Below are 20,165 nucleotides of genomic sequence, written 5' to 3' on the forward strand. Positions count from 1 at the left end.
CTCTCTCTCTCTCTTTCACACACACACACACACACACACACACACGTACATTTGTATATGCATACTTTAAATTGTTTATCCAGCGACTTTTCAAAATTGTTAAACATACAGTAAATGAAGAGAATAGTACAGTGAATATTCTTATACCTAGATTCACTAACATTTTGCCATATTTGTTCTCTCTTCCCTATCCCCTCTGTGTACATACATTATATGTATACAGATAAGTCCTTTTCTGAACCATGTGAACATAATTTATAGACTTGATGACTCCTCACTCATAAATAGTTGAGCTTGTATCTAAGAAAAAGGAGATCTTTTATGTAACTGCAATGCTATTATCACATCCAAGAACTGTATCAATACAGTATCTAATATGTTGTCCACATTCATATTTCTTCAGTTGTCCCAAAAGTTTGTGGCTTTTTTTTCATTCAGAATCTTCTAGGCTTAATTCTCATAGTTTTTGGGAGCCTTCCTTGAACTCCTTCTGTTCTTCCATGCCTTGTGCAGGTTGCCACCAGGACATTAACCACTCTGTTTCTCTGGGCTCCTTTCTCTTCACATCGCATCCTTTGTCATTTGATTCTTCCTGTTCTCTGTGCCTAACACAGTGTGTGGCACATAGTAGGTGCTCAGCATTTGTTGGCTGAGTGGGTGATTAAGTGGCAGAATTGAAGGTAAGGCTGTTTTCCTTCTTTCCATATTTAACTGCTTTTTGCAGTGATGTTAATAATGTAAGAGCAGAGAGACCCACCTGCCAGATGGTGAGGAGAGAAATGATCCAGATAGAAAATTGTGAATAGTGGAAAGAGCTATCAATTAGTGATGGCCAAGGCCGTGCTCTTATAGGATCATATCCCAGGGAACTGAGAGTATCAGTGGAGAAAATCACCAGCCTTCTAGCTGTTGTTGCAAAGCCCTTGTTGTATTTGCAGGTCCATGTTATAAACAGACCAAGAATCCCTTCCAAATGAAATGACCATAAAACCTCACATCTACCCAGAGCTGTCCTTTTTCCAGAATGTATTTGTTGGCCATTGGGATAGGTTTGATCACAACCAGGTGAGGGAAGTGTGTCTTAGCTCTGATGACAGCATTCCTTCCCTGCCATCAGAGCTAAATAGTTTGACATTAATTTTTGGAATCAGGTCTGAGAAGTTATCGAAGTTTATAGAAGGTAATACCGTAATGAATATTTGGATCCAGAGACTCTAAATATGAACTCAAAGAACATGTTCATTCTGCTGCTGCTACTTCCTCAGCCAAGAAGAATGTGGAGGCAGGATTGGGACTGGTGAGGTCACTGAGGAAGCTTCTGACTGTGGGGAAGAGACCACTTACTGTCTTCCTTGGAGGTCCTGTATTTCTTTCCTAACTGTCCACCTAACTGGTCTCATAAGACCCTCTGCATTCCCTGGGTAGGGGTCACTGATGTTAAAAAATAAATTCATCATAAGCCACTCAAAAACATAGGAAGATAGTCTTCCCAACTGATCTAAAGACAAGGCAACCCAGTTACCTCACTCCTCCTCTGGACAGCAGCTTTGGGCATCTCCAAAGGGCCAGGTGTCATGGGTGCAATGGTAAATAAGCCACTGCCTTCTGGAGCTCATCACCTACTGGGATAAAGAGATACACAGAGTTTCCATGTTTACGGGGAATGTAATGGGAGCTGTGTGGGCCACCATTCCAACTTGGGGAGGGCGAGGCAAGGAGGGGCCAGAAGGCAGAAGCAGGTATAGGGTAGGTAGGAGTTAGATAGGTAGGCTGGGGGCATTCTAGGCCTAGTGCAGGGGATGATGCAGTGATGGAGACTTTGATCATCATGGTGAACACAGGAACAAAGTAGGCATTGCCTCTGTGCAGGTGATCCTGAGAGTGTGCCATTTGAAATGTTTATTTTTTTGGCCAGGTTGAGTCTTAGTTGCAGCATGTGGGATCTTTCATTGTGGTGTGGGCTTAATTGCCTCGGGACATGTGGGATCTTAGTTCCCCGACCAGGGATCACACCCGCATCCCCTGCATTGGGAGGCAGATTCTAAACCCCTGAAGCACCAGCAAAGTCCCGAGTTGTGCCATTTTTGTTAACGTAAGATGCCAGCAGCAAGTCTGAAGGCTACCTGTGAACCGACTTGAGTAGACTTTGCCTCCTTGGCTCTGGGTGATCCTTTAACATTACTCCCACTAAGGGTTAAAGGTGGGAGACCCCCCCCCCTCCAACCCCCCAAATTAAAAAAAGTCAGTGAAGGTAATTACACCACCATCTATTTAGCTGCTGAAGAATTTACCATTCAAGGAGATAGGACCCTGCCTCACCAGAGGCGTTTAACAGTCCAGTACTATCACATTACCCAGATTGTATAAAGAGTATGAATGATTTCCGCTCACAGACCTCTAATGGAGGTATCTCTTTACAAAGCCCCTACTTCAGTCCAGCTGAATGCCTTAGCAGTGCCTCCGAAATCCCGCAGCCCTAATCCCTTTAGCAACAAAGATCTGTTTCTTTGCTTAGCATGAAGTAGGCCTCAGAGGTCTGTGTGTGTCTTCGCCTGTAGACCAGAAGCCTCCTGTTTACAATTTCCCTATTCCTGTTTTTAATGTTGTTCTGAGAGCAGCCACAAAGGACTAGTTTTGTCCAACAGGAACAAGGGAGCTATTAGAGAGATGGAGGAAGGAAGGAAGGGCGATCGCAGGGAGGACTCCTCGAGGGATTAGCAGACACAGCTGTTCCCGAAGGGAGAGGACCTTTAGGCTGTTTATAATTTCCGTCACATTTACATTTTTTAATATTTTATTTCCTTAAATTCTTTTTTTTTCTGATCAGTTTCTTATCCACCATTTAAATCAAGCATCTTGCTGCCATATTGACCGACTTAGGGACGTGTTTCATATAAATTTAGTTGTGATTTGGCTTTTTCCATCAGTGCTGTGCGGCTCTGGTGTGGTGGTCTCGGCTTCCTGTGAGGTCACAGACTCCAGACCACCAGGTGCCTGAGAAAATCACGAGAGGGGACCAGTTTCATTTCTTGTCCCGTTGTGCAAACCATTGGAATTCTTTAGGCTGTATGTGATCCATTTCGATTCCGTGCATCCTGTCCTCACTCACTTTTCAAATGTACCTCATTTTGTCCTGATGTTATCTTTCTAGCCTGGGTGTTATAAAGCATGTTAAGTACAGGTAGAGACTCTTTCATATTCCATGTTGCAAAAATGCAATGACTTTATGAAAATTACTCATGGTTTCATCCAGAAAGCAAGCAGAGTTTCCATTTTTGGCGCCTTCCAGTTCTTGTTTTTGTGCATGTTCAATTTTTGCACACTTATAATAAAACCATAACATTTTAGTTTTAATTTTCCGTACTATGAGGCTGTGTATATTTTTTATATCCAGTGACAACCAGTCTCTTTTTTTAAAACTCCCTTTCTTTCCTTTCTCTTACCCTTTTCTCTGTTACGAAGATTGGCATCATAGACATCTTTTCACACCTAGTTCGGTGCTCAGATAATCATACGGAAAAAAATTTTTATCCTGCTGTTTATTTTATTAAAATGGATTATGTATTTCCCTTACATCTGCCTTCTTCACTTAGCAGAGGAAATTGCATTTAATGTATTTTTAACCTCACATGATCTGTACAGGTTCATTCTGCCTGAGAAAACTCTGACTCAAGTGGCAGATGCCCATTTATACGGCTATTTTATTTTCATTCTGTTTTTGTTAAGTTTGACTTTTCCCAGCAGAGCTTTAGTCAGAAAACAAATGATTTTATCAAATGTCCAGTCAGCCACTGTTGACCCTTTGGGCTCTTGCTGTCTTAGGGTACATTTCCGGACTCAAGTGTCTTTTAGATCTGGCTGACCTGCTAGTACTGTTACAGAAGTATTCCTGACGATTGTCTCAAAAGCTCTGCGTATACGGTTTCCTTTTGTAGGGGCCTGGGATGTGAGCTAATCTTTAAGTCCAGGAGACTTAAAGTCCTAACTCACTCAGGGACAGCTGTTCAAACCCTTCCTTCCTGCTCAAAGTAGTAACTAGTTTTCAAGAGGAACTTAAAAATCTTTTTTAATTAAAGAAGAATATGGAGTTCTTCCAGGATTGCTTAATTTTTTAAATTTCTCTAAAGTGAAATAGTACAAAGCACGTGCCATTCCAAGTACACTGTCTGAGTTCAGCCTCCCTGGAAATGTGGACCATCAGGTAAGATGCATAGCCTTGGGGATATTATTTCCCAGTACTGGCCAGGAAGAAGCCACGATTCCAGTTGCTTTAGTTTCCCCACGAGTCTTAGAGAGGAACGCTGAAGATATCTGAGGGAACGTGAGCTTCCACAGGCCTGTCACCTGCTGCTGCTCCTCTTGTACAGGTTCTTGGCAGGATTACAGACGGGAGATGCTGATTATTGTTTTGGTGATATATACATTTTGGGGGATCATTTTCTGATAAAAAAAAGTTTAAGATGTCTTCACATTCCAAGTATAAATTAAAGGTCCTGTGAATTTTAATAAATGCTTTTATTAAAAAACATAGAATTGCCCAGTATACACATATCCTGTAGGTTATGAGTGTTTTGATTTTGGTGGCCTGTGCCAAAGACATGCCCTTGGAAGATGCCTTGATTGGAGATCTGTATTTCTTCTTATGGGAATCTGGGTCTTCTGTCTTTTAATTATTATTATTTTTTTAGTTGGAGTATAGTTGAGTTACAGTGTTGTATTAGTTTCTGCTGTATAGCAAAGTGAGTCAGTTTTTTTTTTTTTTTTTTTGTAGCCTGCCAGGCTCCTCCATCCATGGGATTCTCCAGGCAAGAACACTGGAGTGGGTTGCCATTTCCTCCTCCGGGGGATCTTCCCAACTCAGGGATCTAACCAGCATCTCTTAGTTCTCCTGCATTGGCAGGCAGGTTCTTTACCACTAGCTTCAGCTCTGTGAGTCTGCTACTTTTCTGTTATATTCACTATTTGCTGTATTTTTATTAATAATGTGTTTTTTTCGTTAATATAAATTTATTTATTTAAATTGGAGGCTAATTACTCTACAGTATTGTAGTGGTTTTGCCATACATTGACATGAATCCACCATGGTGTACAAGTGTTCCCCATCCTGAACCGCCTTCCCTCCTCCCTCCTCATCCCATCCCTCTGGGTCATCCCAGTGCACCAGCTCCAAGCACCCTGTCTCATGCGTCGAACTTGGACTGGTGATCCGTTTCACATATGATAATATACATGTTTCAGTGCCATTCTCCCAAATCATCCCACCCTCTCCCTTTCCCACAGAGTCCAAAAGACTGTTCTTTACATCTGTGTCTCTTTTGCCGTCTCGCCTATAGGGTTATCGTTACCATCTTTCTAAATTCCGTATATATGCATTAGTATACTGCATTGGTGTTTTTCTTTCTGGCTTACTTCACTCTGTATAATAGGCTCCAGTTTCACCCACCTCATTAGAACTGATTCAAATGTATTCTTTTTAATGGCTGAGTAATACTCCATTGTGTATATGTACCACAGCTTTCTTATCCATTCATCTGCTGATGGACATCTAGGTTGCTTCCGTGTCCTGGCTATTATAAACAGTGCTGCGATGAACATTGGGGTGCATGTGTCTCTTTCAGTTCTGGTTTCCTCGGTGTGTATGCCCAGCAGTGGGATTGCTGGGTCATATGGCAGTTCTAGTTCCAGTTTTTTAAGGAATCTCCACGCTGTTCTCCATAGTGGCTGTACTAGTTTGCATTCCCACAAATAGTGTAAGAGGGTTCCCTTTTCTCCACACCCTCTCCAGCATTTATTGCTTGTAGACTTTTGGATCGCAGCCATTCTGACTGGCGTGAAATGGTTACCTCATTGTGGTTTTGATTTGCATTTCTCTAATAATGAATGATGTTGAGCATCTTTGCGTGTGTTGATTAGCCATCTGTGTGTCTTCTTTGGAGAAATGTCTGTTTAGTTCTTTGGCCCATTTTTTGATTGGGTCATTTATTTTTCTGGAATTGAGCTTTAGGAGTTGCTTGTATATTTTTGAGATTAATTCTTTGTCAGTTGCTTCATTTGCTATTATTTTCTTCCATTATGAAGGCTATCTTTTCACCAGCAAAGTGAGTCAGTTATACACACATGTATCCACTCTTTTTTAGGTTCTATTCCTAGAGAGGTCATTATAGAATATTGAGTAGAGTTGTCCATGCTGTTCAGTAGGTTCTTATTAGTTCTGTGTGCTATCTATATTAGTGTGTATATGTCAATCCCAATCTCCCAGTTTATCCCTCCCCCCTGAGATATGGTTATTTTGATGAGAGGTAGTGGGAGGTATGTCCATGGGGCCACGATGGCTGGCAAGGATCTGTATCTAGACATTTAAAGAAACAGACCAGACCATCAGTGGGTGACACATATCATAATGCAAGCATCCTACATTCACAAAGACTGTGTAAATGAAAATGTGTAGGAGATAATGGTAAGACCCTTTTATAACTGTATAGTATATGTCAGTTTGGCTAATTCCATAGACATGTCTAGCAGTTGGATCATGTTATAGGTGAAGGATAAGGTAGAAGGATTTTTATCCCTTTTATCTTTTCTCATTTGCCAATAGGCAGACAGTTGAAAAGAAATATTAACCAAAAAACAAAAAGGGAACTTGGTAAGATATTAATTTTTTTTTCTAAAAGGTAAAAACTGCTTTGGGGGAGGCAAATAATAACCATGCAAATGAGACAGAATCTAGCAAAGTAAAAACAAAAATTGACATGCCCAAATTACACTCCCTAATAATTTATGTGAGCTATTAAAAATTAATTTGCGAGATGTCAGTTTGTGCTCCTGTGGCCTAAATAAGAACTGACCCTTAATGGTGCCAACTCAGTTCATTGAAAAATGAAATCGGAAACTATTTTTTTCATGTGTGTATGTATCCAGACAGTCAGTAGAGGACAGAAAAGATCACTGGGTGAGCAGTCAGGGGAGCGGGTTGAGCTTCTAGAACACTGCTTTACTAGAGCGATTTCTCTTTTATCCATTTTATATATTTATCTTCTGTACAAGACAGTGTGTTGTTTTATGGGAGATGTTGGGGGAGGGGCAGTGGAAGGGGAAACATTCTGTTGCTTCTAAAAATTATTTGGAATTAGCAATTTCTTTTTCTTTTTTGTTTTTTTCAGTTTAAAAAATTGTTGCACTGTTGTGCTAGTTTTAATGCTGCATTGATTAACAGAATTTTATTTGGGTTTTATGGGACAAAGTCATAGTTATGGTTATGAATGGAGTTTTGCAAAGGTGAATGCTTTCGAATTGTTCAGATTTTGAATCTTTCAGAGGTTGGAGGTGATTGAGAAATATTTTTCTGTGTTGAGTATCAAGAGAAAAAACAAGTTCCAAATGCCCGAACATCTATCTATAATACAAATCACCCAGAGCTCTGAGAATGTTTCCTGTAGGAGAAAATCATGATGGCCATCCCCGTAAAATGTTAACTTTGAGTTGTTGACGAACACTGCTAGACCACAGTCAGGGTCCAACAAGTTAAGTGTGCGGAGTGAAGGAATCAGAGGTCTTCCTTCCTATTATTGATGGTTTGCCTTTTTCTCGTCCTGATAAAACATTCTTTCCTTGGGATTTAACCAGTGACACGGTACAGAATTAGATCCACATGTGCCTGCTGATTTTTTCCATTCTCTTCATTTCCAGTTATTTTTTCTTAGAGTCTGAAGAAAAGGGACGGAACATCAGCCCTGGATTGCATACATCAACTCTGTTAGAGAATTCTTTCCATAACAAATACTTTTTCCTTTGTAACTTGGAGTGCTGAAGTTACACAAAAATATCCATTATAATCTTCACTTTCCTTTGCTTCTCACTTTCCAATAAGGTATCCTTTTGGGCTGAAACTTTCCATGCTCAGTTTCAGCTCAAAGGTGAATTTATTTTGGAAAGTTCACACTAATCTAATTCAGGGACTTGGAAGGGATGTGAGAGTAAAAATATACCTTCTTCAATTCTACAAATAAATGTTAAGACTTCAGTCATAGATAACTTCAGAGCAGCCAAGCAGCGGAACAATAAACAGGGCTTGGAAAATCTCTGTTAAAGTCAAGCAGGTTGAAGTGATTAATCACAAATTTCCTGCATGCACTGAACAGCCTGGGCTTCCTTGAGGCTCCGTGGTCCCTTCTGAAGAACAATGGCCACAACAGGGAACTTGGAGGTCTGTTTGGAAGAGATGAAAGATTTAGTTTGGATCAGAGCAAACTATTTTATGGTCTACAAAGTTTTAAATCACACTGATTATTGTGGAAGGCTCTTCTTTGGACAAACAGGCTAGTTGAATTGCTGCCGGAACTAAATTACCGAAGCCTGTGACATGATGTCTGTGAGTATAGGTCCAGGAACCCTAGATGTTGACGTGTAATGCTCTAGAATAGGGGTCCCCAACCTCCAGGATGTAATGCCTGATGCTCTGAGGTAAAAACTGATGTAATAATAATAGAAATAAAGTGCCCAATAAATTAGTGCACTTGAATCATCCCGAAACTGCCCCCTTCCCAGCCCATGGAAAGATTGTTTTCCATGAAACTGGTTGGGGACCAAGGGTCTAGAGCAAGGTTTTTTAATGTCGGCATACCTAATTCCTTGGACCAGATGCTACTTTGTTGGGGGAGGGAGCTATTCTGTGCATAGGATGTGTAGCTGCGTCTCTGGCCTGCACCTACTAAATGGCAGTGGTCACCTCTCCCTCACCCCACTTCCCACCCCACCTAAGTTGTAACTATCAAAAAATGTCTCCAGAGGTTGTTGGATGTCTCTAGGGGTAGGGGAAAGCCCCTAGTTGAGAACAACTGGTAGAACTGAGTTTAGCCCCATCTGAGCAGGGCATTTACAAGAGAGGAGAATCCATGCAGTGTAGAATCTGGCATTGCTAATGGTTTTCTGCATAGCAGAGCTGGCCTTGTAAAGGGGTAGCCCTCCTGTTCAGAGCTCCCCTCCCTCACTTGAGCATCTTATCCCCTTTCTCTTCTGCTACTTTTGGGAAAGGTCCCTTCATTATACTTCCTAAGTTTTTGCATCTTGAATTCTTCCTTCTCCAGTGAAGCCTTTCCCTCAACCCTCAAGTGTGTTTCAAAATCTCCATCTTAGAAAAAAATAGCTGCTTTCATTATCAGAATTATTAATGTAAAGAAGAACATTGGCTCACTCCATCAAGAAAAGGTAGCACTAACCATAGATAGCGCGTATGCATTTTACGTCTTAACGGTGTCATTCTGTTGTGGGTACCGTCCTATCTTCATCTTCTAGGTGAGGAATAAGGCACAGTGAAGTGAAGTAACAGGTTCAAAATCCCGCAGAACCAGCACAAAGTAGATTGGGATCTAGACTCCTGAGCCCACCCTCTTAACTGCTGTGCCATACTCTCCCACGTCTCTACAAGGCCTCATTACTCTCATAACAAGGCAAGGTTTTAAATAAGCCTTTAAGAGTCTAACAAATACTAAGTAAGACAAGGTCTTCATACTGTATATTGGGTAATGCACTGACGAACACAGCATCATAGCTGCCCACAGGATGGCCAGTGGTCAGAAGACAGAAATGAACCTCAGAGAATGGTGCAAAATGTGAACTGTTACTGTAATAAAAGTATGAACCAAGGGCTGTTGAAGTAAAGAGGTTGGTTCAGTTCAGTTCAGTTTAGTTGCTCAGTCGTGTCCAGCTCTTTGCGACCCCATGGACTGTAGCACGCCAGGCCTCACTGTCCGTCACCAACTCCTGGAGGTTACTCAAACTCATGTCCATTCAGTCGGCCATCCAGCCATCTCATCCTCTGTCGTCCCCTTCTCCTCCCGCCTTCAATCTTTCCCAGCATCAGGGTCTTTTGAAATGAGTCAGTTCTTAGCATCAAGTGGCCAAAGTATTTGGAGTTTCATCTTCAACATCAGTCTTTCCAATGAATATTCAGGACTGATTTCCTTTAGGATGGACTGGTTGAATCTCTTTGCTGTCCAAGGGACTCTCAAGAGTCTTTTCCAACACCACAGTTCAAAAGCATCAGCTCTTCGGTGCTCAGCTTTCTTTATAGTCCCACTCTCACATCCATACATGACTACTGGAAAAACCATAACCTTGACTAGACAGACCTTTGTTGTCAAAGTAATGTCTCTGCTTTTTAATATGCTGTCTAGGTTGGTCATAACTTTTCTTCCGAGGAGTAAGTGTCTTTTAATTTCATGCCTGCAGTCCCCATCTGCAGTGATTGTGGAGCCCCCCAAAATAAAGTCTGACACCGTTTCCACTGTTTCCCCGTCTATTTCCCATGAAGTGATGGAACCAGATGCCATGATCTTCATTTTCTGAATGTTGACTTTTAAGCCAACTTTTTCACTCTCCTCTTTCACGTTCATCAGGAAGCTCTTTAGTTCTTCTTCGCTTTCTGCCATAAGGGTGGTGATTCTGCATATCTGAGATTATTGATATTTCTTCCAGCAGTCTTGATTCCAGCTTGTGCTTCCTCCAGCCCAGCATTTCTCATGATGTACTCTTGCATATAAGTTAAATAAGCAGGGTGACAATATACAGCCTTGACATACTCCTTTCCTGATTTGGAACCAGTCTGTTGTTCCATGTCCAGTTCTAACTGTTGCTTCCTGATGTGCATACAGATTTCTCAGGAGGCATGTCAGGTGGTCTGGTATTCCCATGTCTTTAAGAACTTTCCACAGTTTGTGGTGACCCACACAGCCAGAGGATTTGGCATAGTCAATAAAGCAGAATTAGATGTTTTTCTGGAACTGTCTTGCTTTTTCAATGATCTATCGGATGTTGGCAGTTTGGTTCCTCTGCCTTTTCTAAAACCAGCTTGAACCTCAGGAATCATGGTTCACGTACTGTTGAAGCCTGGCTTGGAGAATTTTGAGCATTACTTTACTAGCGTGTGAGATGAGTGCAATTGTGCTGTAGTTTGACCATTCTTTGGCATTGCCTTTCTTTGGGACTGGAATAAAAACTGACCTTTTCCAGTCCTGTGGCCACTGCTGAGTTTTCCAAATTTGCTGGCATATTGAGTGCAGCACTTTCACAGCATCAACTTTGATGATGGTTTGAAAGAGCTCAGGATTTGAAAGAGCTCAACTGGAATTCCATCACCTCCACTAGCTTTGTTCGTAGTGATGCTTCCTAAGGCCCACTTGACTTTGCATTCCAGGATGTCTGGCTCTAGGTGAGTGATCATACCATTGTGATTATCTGGGTCATGAAGATCTTTTTTGCGTAGTTCTTCTGTGTATTCTTGCCACCTCTTCTTAATATCTTCTCCTTCTGTTAAGTCCATACCATTTCTGTCCTTTATTGAGCCCATCTTTGCATGAAATGTTCCCTTGGTATCTCTAATTTTCTTGAAGAGATCGCTAGTCTTTCCGATTCTATTGTTTTCCTCTGTTTCTTTGCACTGATCACTGAGGAAGGCTTTCTTATCTCTCCTTGCTGTTCTTTGGAACTCTGCATTCAAATGAGCAAATCTTTCCTTTTCTCCTTTGCTTTTGGCTTCTCTTCTTTTCACAGATGTTTCTCTTCTTTCACAGCTATTTCTGTCTCCTCAGACAGTGATTTTGCTTTTTTGCATTTCTTTTTCTTGGGGGTGGTCTTGATCCCTGTCTTCAGTACAATGTCACGAACCTCCATCCATAGTTCATCAGGCACTCTGTCTATCAGATCTAATCCCTTGAGTCTATTTCTCATTTCCACTGTATAATTGTAAGGGATTTGATGTGGGTCATACCTGAATGGTCTAGTGGTTTTCCCCACTTTCTTCAATTTAAGTCTGAATTTGGCAATAAGGAGTTCATGATCTGAGCCACAGTCAGCCCCTGGTCTTTTTTTTTGCTGACTGTATAGGGCTTCTCCATCTTTGGCTGCAAAGAATATAATCAGTCTGATTTCGGTGTTGGCCATCTGGTGATGTCCATAGATGGAGATCCATAACTAGATGGATCTTTTGAAGGAGGTTGCCATTATCTTCATTACCTCCACTGTGGTTTGGCCCCGTGTAAGCAGCAGGGAGGTGATGGAATTCCAGTTGAGCTATTTCAAATCTTAAAAGGTGATGCTGTGAAAGTGCTGCACTCAACATGCCAGCAAATTTGGAAAACTCAGCAGTGGCCACAGGACTGGAAAAGGTCAGTTTTCATTCCAATCCCAAAGAAAGGCAATGCCAAAGAATGCTCAAACTACTGCACAATTGTACTCATCTCACATGCTAGTAAAATAATGCTCAAAATTCTCTAAGCCAGGCTTCAACAGTATGTGAACCATGAACTTCCAGATGTTCAAGCTGGTTTTAGATGTGTCCATAAATGTATAGAGTCTTCTCTTGTGTTGTTGGAAGAGGGTGTTTGCTATGACCAGTGCATTCTCTTGGCAAAACTCTATTAGCCTTTTCCCTGCTTGATTCTGTACTCCAAGGCCAAATTTGCCCGTTATCCAAGTATTTCTTGACTTCCTACTTTTGCATTCCAGTCCTCTATAATGAAAAGAACATCTTTTTTGGGGTGTTACTTCTAGAATGTCTTGTAGGTCTTCATAGAACAGTTCAACTTTAGCTTCTTCAGCATTACTGGTCGGGGCATTGACTGGATTACTGTATAGTGAATGGTTTGCCTTGGAAACGAACAGAGATCATTCTGTCGTTTTTGAGATTGCATCCAAGTACTGCATTTTGGACTCTTTTGTTGACTCTGATGGCTACCCTATTTCTTCTAATGGATTCTTGCCCACAGTAGTAGATGCAGTGGTCATCCAAGTTAAAATCACCCATTCCAGTCCATTTTAGTTCTCTGATTCCTAAAATTTCGATGTTCACTCATGCCATCTCCTGTTTGACCACTTCCAATTTGCCTTGATTCATGGACCTAACATTCCTAATATTCCTATGCAATATTGATCTTTACAGTATTGGACCTTGCTTCTATCACCAGTCACATCCACAAATGGGTGTTGTTTTTGCTTTGGCTCCATCTCTTCATTCTTTCTGGGGTTATTTCTCCACTGATCTCCAGTAGCATATTGGGCACCTACCGATATGGGGAGTTCATCTTTCAGTGTCCTATCTTTTAGCCTTTTCATACTGTTCGTGGGGTTCTCAAGACAAGAATACTGAAGTGGTTTGCCATTCCCTTCTCCAGTGGACCACATTCTGTCAGATCTCTCCACCATGATCCTTCCGTCTTTGGTGGCCCTACACTACATGGCTCATAGTTTCACTGAGTTAGACAAGGCTGTGGTCCATGTGATCAGATTGGTTAGTTTTCTGTGATTGTGGTTTTCAGTGTGTCTGCCCTCCTATGGAGAAGGATAAGAGACTTATGGATGCTTCTGGATGGGAGAAACTGACTGAGGGGGAAGCTGGGTCTTGTTCTGATGGGCTGGGCTGTGCTCAGTAAATCTTTTTTTTTTTAATTTTTTTTTTTCTAATTTTATTTTATTTTTAAACTTTACATAATTGTATTAGTTTTGCCAAATATCAAAATGAATCCGCCACAGGTATACATGTGTTCCCCATCCCGAACCCTCCTCCCTCCTCCCTCCCCATACCATCCCTCTCGGCCGTCCCAGTGCACCAGCCCCAAGCATCCAGCATCGTGCATCGAACCTGGACTGGCAACTCGTTTCCTACATGATATTTTACATGTTTCATTGCCATTCTCCCAAATCTTCCCACCCTCTCCCTCTCCCACAGAGTCCATAAGACTGTTCTATACATCAGTGTCTCTTTTGCTGTCTCGTACACCGGGTTATTGTTACCATCTTTCTAAATTCCATATATATGCGTTAGTATACTGTATTTATGTTTTTCCTTCTGGCTTACTTCACTCTGTATAATAGGCTCCAGTTTCATCCACCTCATTAGAACTAATTCAAATGTATTCTTTTTAATGGCTGAGTAATACTCCATTGTGTATATGTACCACAGCTACCTAGATGTCCATCAGCAGATGAATGGATCAGTAAATCTTTAATTCGGTTTTGTTGATGGGTGGAGCTGTGTTTCCTCCCTGCTGTGAAGGTGATGGCCACCTCCTTCAAAAGGTCCCATGCATGTACTGCTACACTCAGTGCCCCCAGCCCTGCAGCAGGCCACCACCAACCTACATCTCCACTGGAGACTCCTGGACACTCCCAGGCAAGTCTGGGTCAGTCTCTTATGGGGCACTGCTCCTTTCTTCTGGGTCCTGGTGCACACAAGGTTCTGTTTGTGCCCTCCAAGAGTCTGTTTCCCAGTCCTATGTAAGTTCTGTCAGCTCTTTGGTGGGGGTAATGGCGACCTCCTCCAAGAGGGCTTATGCCATACCCAGGTCTGCTGCACCCAGAGCCCCTGTCCCTGTGGCAGTCTGCTGCTGACCCGTACCTCTGCAGGAGACATTCAAACACAGTTCTGTCTCAGTCTCTGTGGGGTCCCTGGAGAGGAGCTGGAGGCTGGAGAGACTGTTAAACCTCAAGCGGGGGAAAACCAATCATATAGATCCCCTAAGCGTACAACACTGTAGAGCCTCCTATGAGCCTGAGCTATATGGCAAGGACCATTCTAGGCATGCGGGATGGTTTATCCAGTGGGGGTCTCGCAGAAGTGAATCAGGTGATCACATGCATTTAGGTAGGAGATGCTAGATTTGAAAGGAATATGGTACCATGAGAGTATCTGAAAAACACTGGACTAACTTTGGGATAGGGGTCAGGGAAAGTTGACCTGAGGAAATGGTGAGCAATGTGAGAGGTGAAGAATGAGGAGGCATTAGCCAGTTGAGACGAGTATGTATATGTGTGGACACATGTTTGTGTGTATATATTTAGGCACATAGTCGGGTGGGAGATGAGGATGTTTGCGGCAGAGGATCAGCACACGCAAAGGTCCTAGAGTTAAAGAGAGCACAGGGAGCACTAGAGGAAACCAGAGAGGCTGGAAGGCAGAGAGTGAGAGGGAGCAGGGGCCAGAGCCTGCAAGGCCTTGTGGGCCATGATAAGGATTTTACTCTTTAGTGGAAGAGCAGTGAACATCGTTAAGGGATTTGAGGAAGATGGGTGACATCATCTGACGTGAGTTTTTAGAAGATCTCTTCAGTACATTGTAGAGAGTTGACTGAAAGCAGTTATGATAGATGTGGAGTTGTTGTGGTAGTTCAGATAGAAGATCATGTAGCACAGAGGCCCATAAACATATATACTTTCGTTCTCTTTCATTGAAAGATTTTGCTGTTTTAAATGCTGCCCCCCACCCCATTAGGGTCCTATTCCCAGCCGACTGGTCCCATGCTTATCTCCTTGTTTCCTGTGGTCAGCATTCCTTGACTTGTAGGTGGATCTCTCCGTTCTCTTCCTCTGTCTTCACATGGCATTCTTCCCTGTGTGTTTGTATCTCTGTGTGTCTCCTCTACAAGGAAACCAGTCATTGGATTTAGTGGATTTAGGGTGGACCTAAATCCATTACGGTGAAGGACAGGGAAGCCTGGTGTGTTTCAGTCCATGGGGTCACAGAGGGTGAAGGACAGGGAAGCCTGGTATGCTGCAGTCCATGGGGTCACAGAGTCAGACACGACTGAGCGACTGAACAACAACAACTAATCCACTATGCTTTAATCTTCAGCTTTACTTAACTAACCACATCTGCAAAACCCTTATTTCTTGATAAAGTCACTTTCTGAGGTTCCAGGGAGGCATGATTTAGGGGACACTGTTCAGCCCACGACCTGGACTATCCTGACTGTGTGTCAGGATATTATATGAACTTAGTTTCTATCAGGGAGAAGGTGATGGCACCCCACTCCAGTACTCTTGCCTGGAAAATCCCGTGGACTGAGGAGCCTGGTCTGCTGCAGTCCATGGGGTCGCTGAGAGTCAGACATGACTGAGCGACTTACCTTTCACTTTTCACTTTCATCCATTGGAGAAGGAAATGGCAACCCACTCCAGTTTTCTTACCTGGAGAATCCCAGGGGCAGGGGAACCTGGTGGGCTGCCGTCTATGGGGTCACACAGAGTCGGACACGACTGAAGTGACTTAGCAGCAGCAGCAGCAGCAGCAGCAACAGTTTCTATCAGAAGACATCTGCAAAAAATTCTTCCAGAAAAGCATTCTGAAGTTATAGCCATTGACTAGAGCAGAAAGTGCTTCTCTCTTTGTCCAGGCAGGGTCTATCTTGTTGTCAATAACCTGCTTTGGTCATTTATGTTATCTGACTGGCTCCCATAGCTATTTGGGTTTACAACTCCTGATTTAGAGTAAAAAGTGAGCAATATCGTGATGCAGAGAGAATGGGAGGCTGCTGAGTAGTGTGTAGCAAGGGACCTGATTCCATAAACATTGTTGAATAAATGAATGGCTCTGTTGGAAGAGTGCAGTGGGGCTGTTCTGGCGGCTTTCTCTCTGGAAGACCACAGATGATGTCTGTTATGTCCCCGTGCATCAGCCATTACCTTGGAAACAGGCCATCCTGACAGCATGTCAAGGAAGTTGTTACAGGGAATTATTTCAGCCAGAAGACATCTCTGCAAAGCAATCTGTTCCAGCCTACTGTGTCATGGAGTAGTCCCCATGTCCCCATTTTTTTTTTTTTTTTTTGCTGGAAATGCAGCGGCAACCAGCATGAAGCCTACACCTGTCATGAGCTAATGTGTGATTCCTGCCAAGGTTTGCACTTGGGCTCCATTAACAGGGAAGAAGAGACCTTCCAGGGAAGTGTGTTAATGTTTAACCCTTTACCCGCAAATTCTCTCTCCCCGAGAAATCTGCCTCTTGCCAAACCACCCCCAGACATATGGAATTTTGCTTTTTAACATTTTTTTTTCATTTGGGAGGTAGATTGGAGAAAGGCAAGTTAATAGATATTGACCTTCAAGGGCAAGTTTCATGGACCTTCTTGAAAAATCAAGGAAGAACAAAGCTGAGCCTTGTCCTGGAGAGTGTTCCTTGGCAGAAATTATATAAAACTGAGATGAGAACCAAATCTCATTGGTGTCAGATATCTCCTTTCTGTCCAGCTCAGCCAGTGCAAAACTTGGGTGTCTAGGAGGGAGGTCAGCAGATCCTAAACTTCAAAATGACAATCTGCTGTTTCTGTGTATAGCAGAGGGTAGGGGGCAGTTTTCAGGTGGGACCTGCATTTCACTATGGTTTGTTTCCTACCATGAGATGTGGGTGGGGAGAGATTGGTGGGGAACGCTCCTCCCCATGCCTAACCTTTGTAGACTTGGGAACGCTACCCATCAGATCAAGGGTGGGGTAAATGCAGTTAAATGGTATAGAGGCTGATGGTTATGTTCATGTTTGCAGAGAAAGAGCTGAGTACCTGGAAGGACGGCTGAAACTCAAGGGTAAGAGCTGGAGAACCAGAGCTTAGGAGTCTGGGGGTTCTCAGTGGTAAAGGACTTGGGCTTAGAAGGTATACTCTGGGAAGTATTAGGGAGTGAAGAAACTCCAGAGAGGGTGGCTCTGTGCTGAAGACAGAGGCTGGCTTACAAAACATGGCTCTGCACATAGTAGGCCCTCAGGAAACATTTGTTGAGAGGGAGAAATTGGGCAGTCTCCTGGGGTGGAGGAGAGGTTCTTTATTTTGTTTAAGTGTGTTCACGGGGAAGGACCCCATTGCTCGAAAAGACCTATCTGATTTCTTTAAACATTTTAATATCATTTCTAATTAGGGCTTCCCTGGTGGCTCAGCTGGTAAAGAATTCGCCCGCAATGCGGGAGACCTGGGTTCGATCACTGGGTTGGGAAGATCCCCTGGAGAAGGGAATGGCTACGCACTCCAACATTCTGGCCTAGAGAGTTCCATGGATTGTATAGTTCCTGGGGTTGCCAATAGTTGGACACAACTGAACGGCTTCTACTTTCTTTCAATGCACAAATATATTGTCCCTCATCTGCAGGATGAAGTGTGTTTTCTTTATATGCATGTTGTGACTGTGACATGTAAAAGAGATTGGTATATAGCAAGTGCTCAGTAAATGTCAGCTATTATAATTTTTTAAATGTTTGTTCTTTAACCCAGAAATTCTGCTTCTAGAAATTCACTCTAAGAACATAATCGTGGATTTATACAAAAAAATTATTCCTTCAACATTTATGATATCAAAATCTAGGTACAATCTAAGTATCCAAGGAGGAAGAACTGGTTGAATAAATTACAGTATATCCATGAAATGAAACACTATTCAATAATTAAATGCCAATATGTCTCTGCATATGACATGAAATAATGTCATGAAATATGGTTAATAAGTGATAAAAAACAAAAATATAACGGCTTCCCCATTGGTCCAGGGTAAGAGTTCACTTTGCAATGTACAGGACACCAGTTTGATCCCTGGTCAGGGAAGATCCTACATGCCACGGGGCAACGAAGCCTGTGCACCACAACTCCTGAAGCCCTTGCACCTAGAGCTCATGCTCTGCAACAAGAGAAGCCACCGCAGTGAGAAGCCTGTGTGCCGCAACTAGAGATAGCCCCTGCTCGCCACAACTAGAGAAAGCCTGCGCACAGCAGCAAAGACTCAGTGCAGCCAAAACATCAAATAAATAAGTTAAAAAAAAAGAACATTTCAGGGTAAGACTGAGGTTTCCTTTAACCACTAACCCAAATCCCAGGGCCCTTCCCCCATATTCTTTATGGGAACTTAGGTTTTTCAGATTGGTCTGTAGACTTGCAGACCTTGATATGCCTTTATGTGTGTACATATGACTATATAAAACATATGAATTTGCTTGTAGGTGAGGAATGATGATATGTAAATCATGGTGGGCATTATTCTGCCAGTTGCTTTTGTCACTCAGTAAAATGCTCTAGAACCTCTCCGGGTCTGTCTGTATAGATCTGCCTCCCTCTTGCTACCCGCAGCACTGTGTTCCTTGGGTTGACTGTGTCATAGTTTATTGATCCATTTTCCCTGTTGATGGACATTTAGGTTGTTTCCAACTTTGTGCTGTCACCAACAGTGCTATGAATAAATATTCCCATACATGCTTTCTTGTCAAGTATGTGGGTTTAATCTGATTAAATACACATCTGGAGTACGTCTGCCATCCATAGTAAAAAATTTGTGAGCTTTGACAATTGACTGTGCTCTACCATAAGTGGATTTTATAGGGAAGAGATAGGATAAGATAATTGATAAGAAAAAGATAGATACCCCAAGACTAGGGTCTCTGGAGACAAATAATATACCTCAGGCAGTGTTAACAGAAAGCTCCTAGAGTCTGGGGGAACCATGTGTCTTGCAGGAACTCTTGAGGGGTCTGGAACATAGTCTCATTGTGAACAAAGCACAGAAGAAGCCCTGTGGACTTGAGAGGCACATTTTTCTGTGCTACTACCTGAGACAGGCTGCCTTCCAGCCCCGATCTAGCCTTTTCTCCACCATGGAAAGCCATTGTTCTCTAGATGGCACATGCAATATATGTTTGCTTTGTTTCTTTCAGGTATGCTCAGGGGTAGAGGACTTAAGTGCATCTATGTTTGTATTGTGTATATGTAAGTATGTATTTGTCGCTGCAAACCCAAATCTGTCTGTTTTTGGTTGCTACATACGTTGTGGTACATTTCCCAGCTGTAGGTGGGGAAAATTCCTGCAGATGGCATTTGCATCTGATATGGGGTTGATTTTTTTTCCCCCCCTTCCCTCTGATCTGAGGTTGGAGCCTCCTCCATCAGTGAGATGCAACCCACCTACTCTGTTGAGCAACGAAGACTGTATCTGTTTTAGACACAGGAGTCATGTCTCTTTGGTGATTTCTTTTGTCATCCTGAAGCATTCTCTGTACTGTCCACCGAATTGCTTTAACCACTTTGGTGCCCTATGCTGCCCAATGTTAGGTTGGCAAATCATTTGTGGACCAAGTTAATAATCCCATCACTAACATGTCTTCTCTGTAGGTAACAAATAGGGATATCATCATTTCTTAACCATTTTTGTGTATGCCAGGCTGCATACTCCCAATCTAGGAGCTTGGTGCTGAACAGACAGGGTAAGGAGGTTATTGGCCATGGGACTGTTTTCCTTGCACTGGTTCTTTCCAAAGACTAGGATAAATAAATGTAGGTTCAATTTTCTTCTTTTAAAAAAAACTTTTGCTGTTATTGAAAACTCCTCTGTGATCACTTCTAACAATACTGTGGATTCTTAAAAGTCCT

At 42.5% G+C, this 20,165-nt stretch overlaps 1 protein-coding gene across 10 annotated transcripts in view; it reads left to right on the plus strand.

Moving 5' to 3' along the window:
• The window catches only part of LOC109562158 (uncharacterized), a 446,088-nt gene that overhangs the window by 157,483 nt on the left and 268,440 nt on the right, over window positions 1-20,165 (plus strand). Inside the window, exon 6 of one of the 10 annotated variants that reach the window (XM_070792109.1) lies at window positions 4,772-4,929. The exons of 8 other annotated variants lie outside the window; for them this stretch is intronic. In XM_070792109.1, coding sequence (XP_070648210.1) covers window positions 4,772-4,883 — 112 coding nt within the window. In that variant the 3' untranslated portion in view covers window positions 4,884-4,929. Of the gene's footprint in view, window positions 1-4,771; window positions 4,930-17,308; window positions 17,350-20,165 lie in introns of all 10 variants that reach the window. One more of the 10 variants, XM_070792116.1, reaches the window with a different exon arrangement.

Source organism: Bos indicus, chromosome 7 (genome assembly GCF_029378745.1).
Source record: "Bos indicus isolate NIAB-ARS_2022 breed Sahiwal x Tharparkar chromosome 7, NIAB-ARS_B.indTharparkar_mat_pri_1.0, whole genome shotgun sequence".
NCBI lineage: Eukaryota > Metazoa > Chordata > Mammalia > Artiodactyla > Bovidae > Bos > Bos indicus.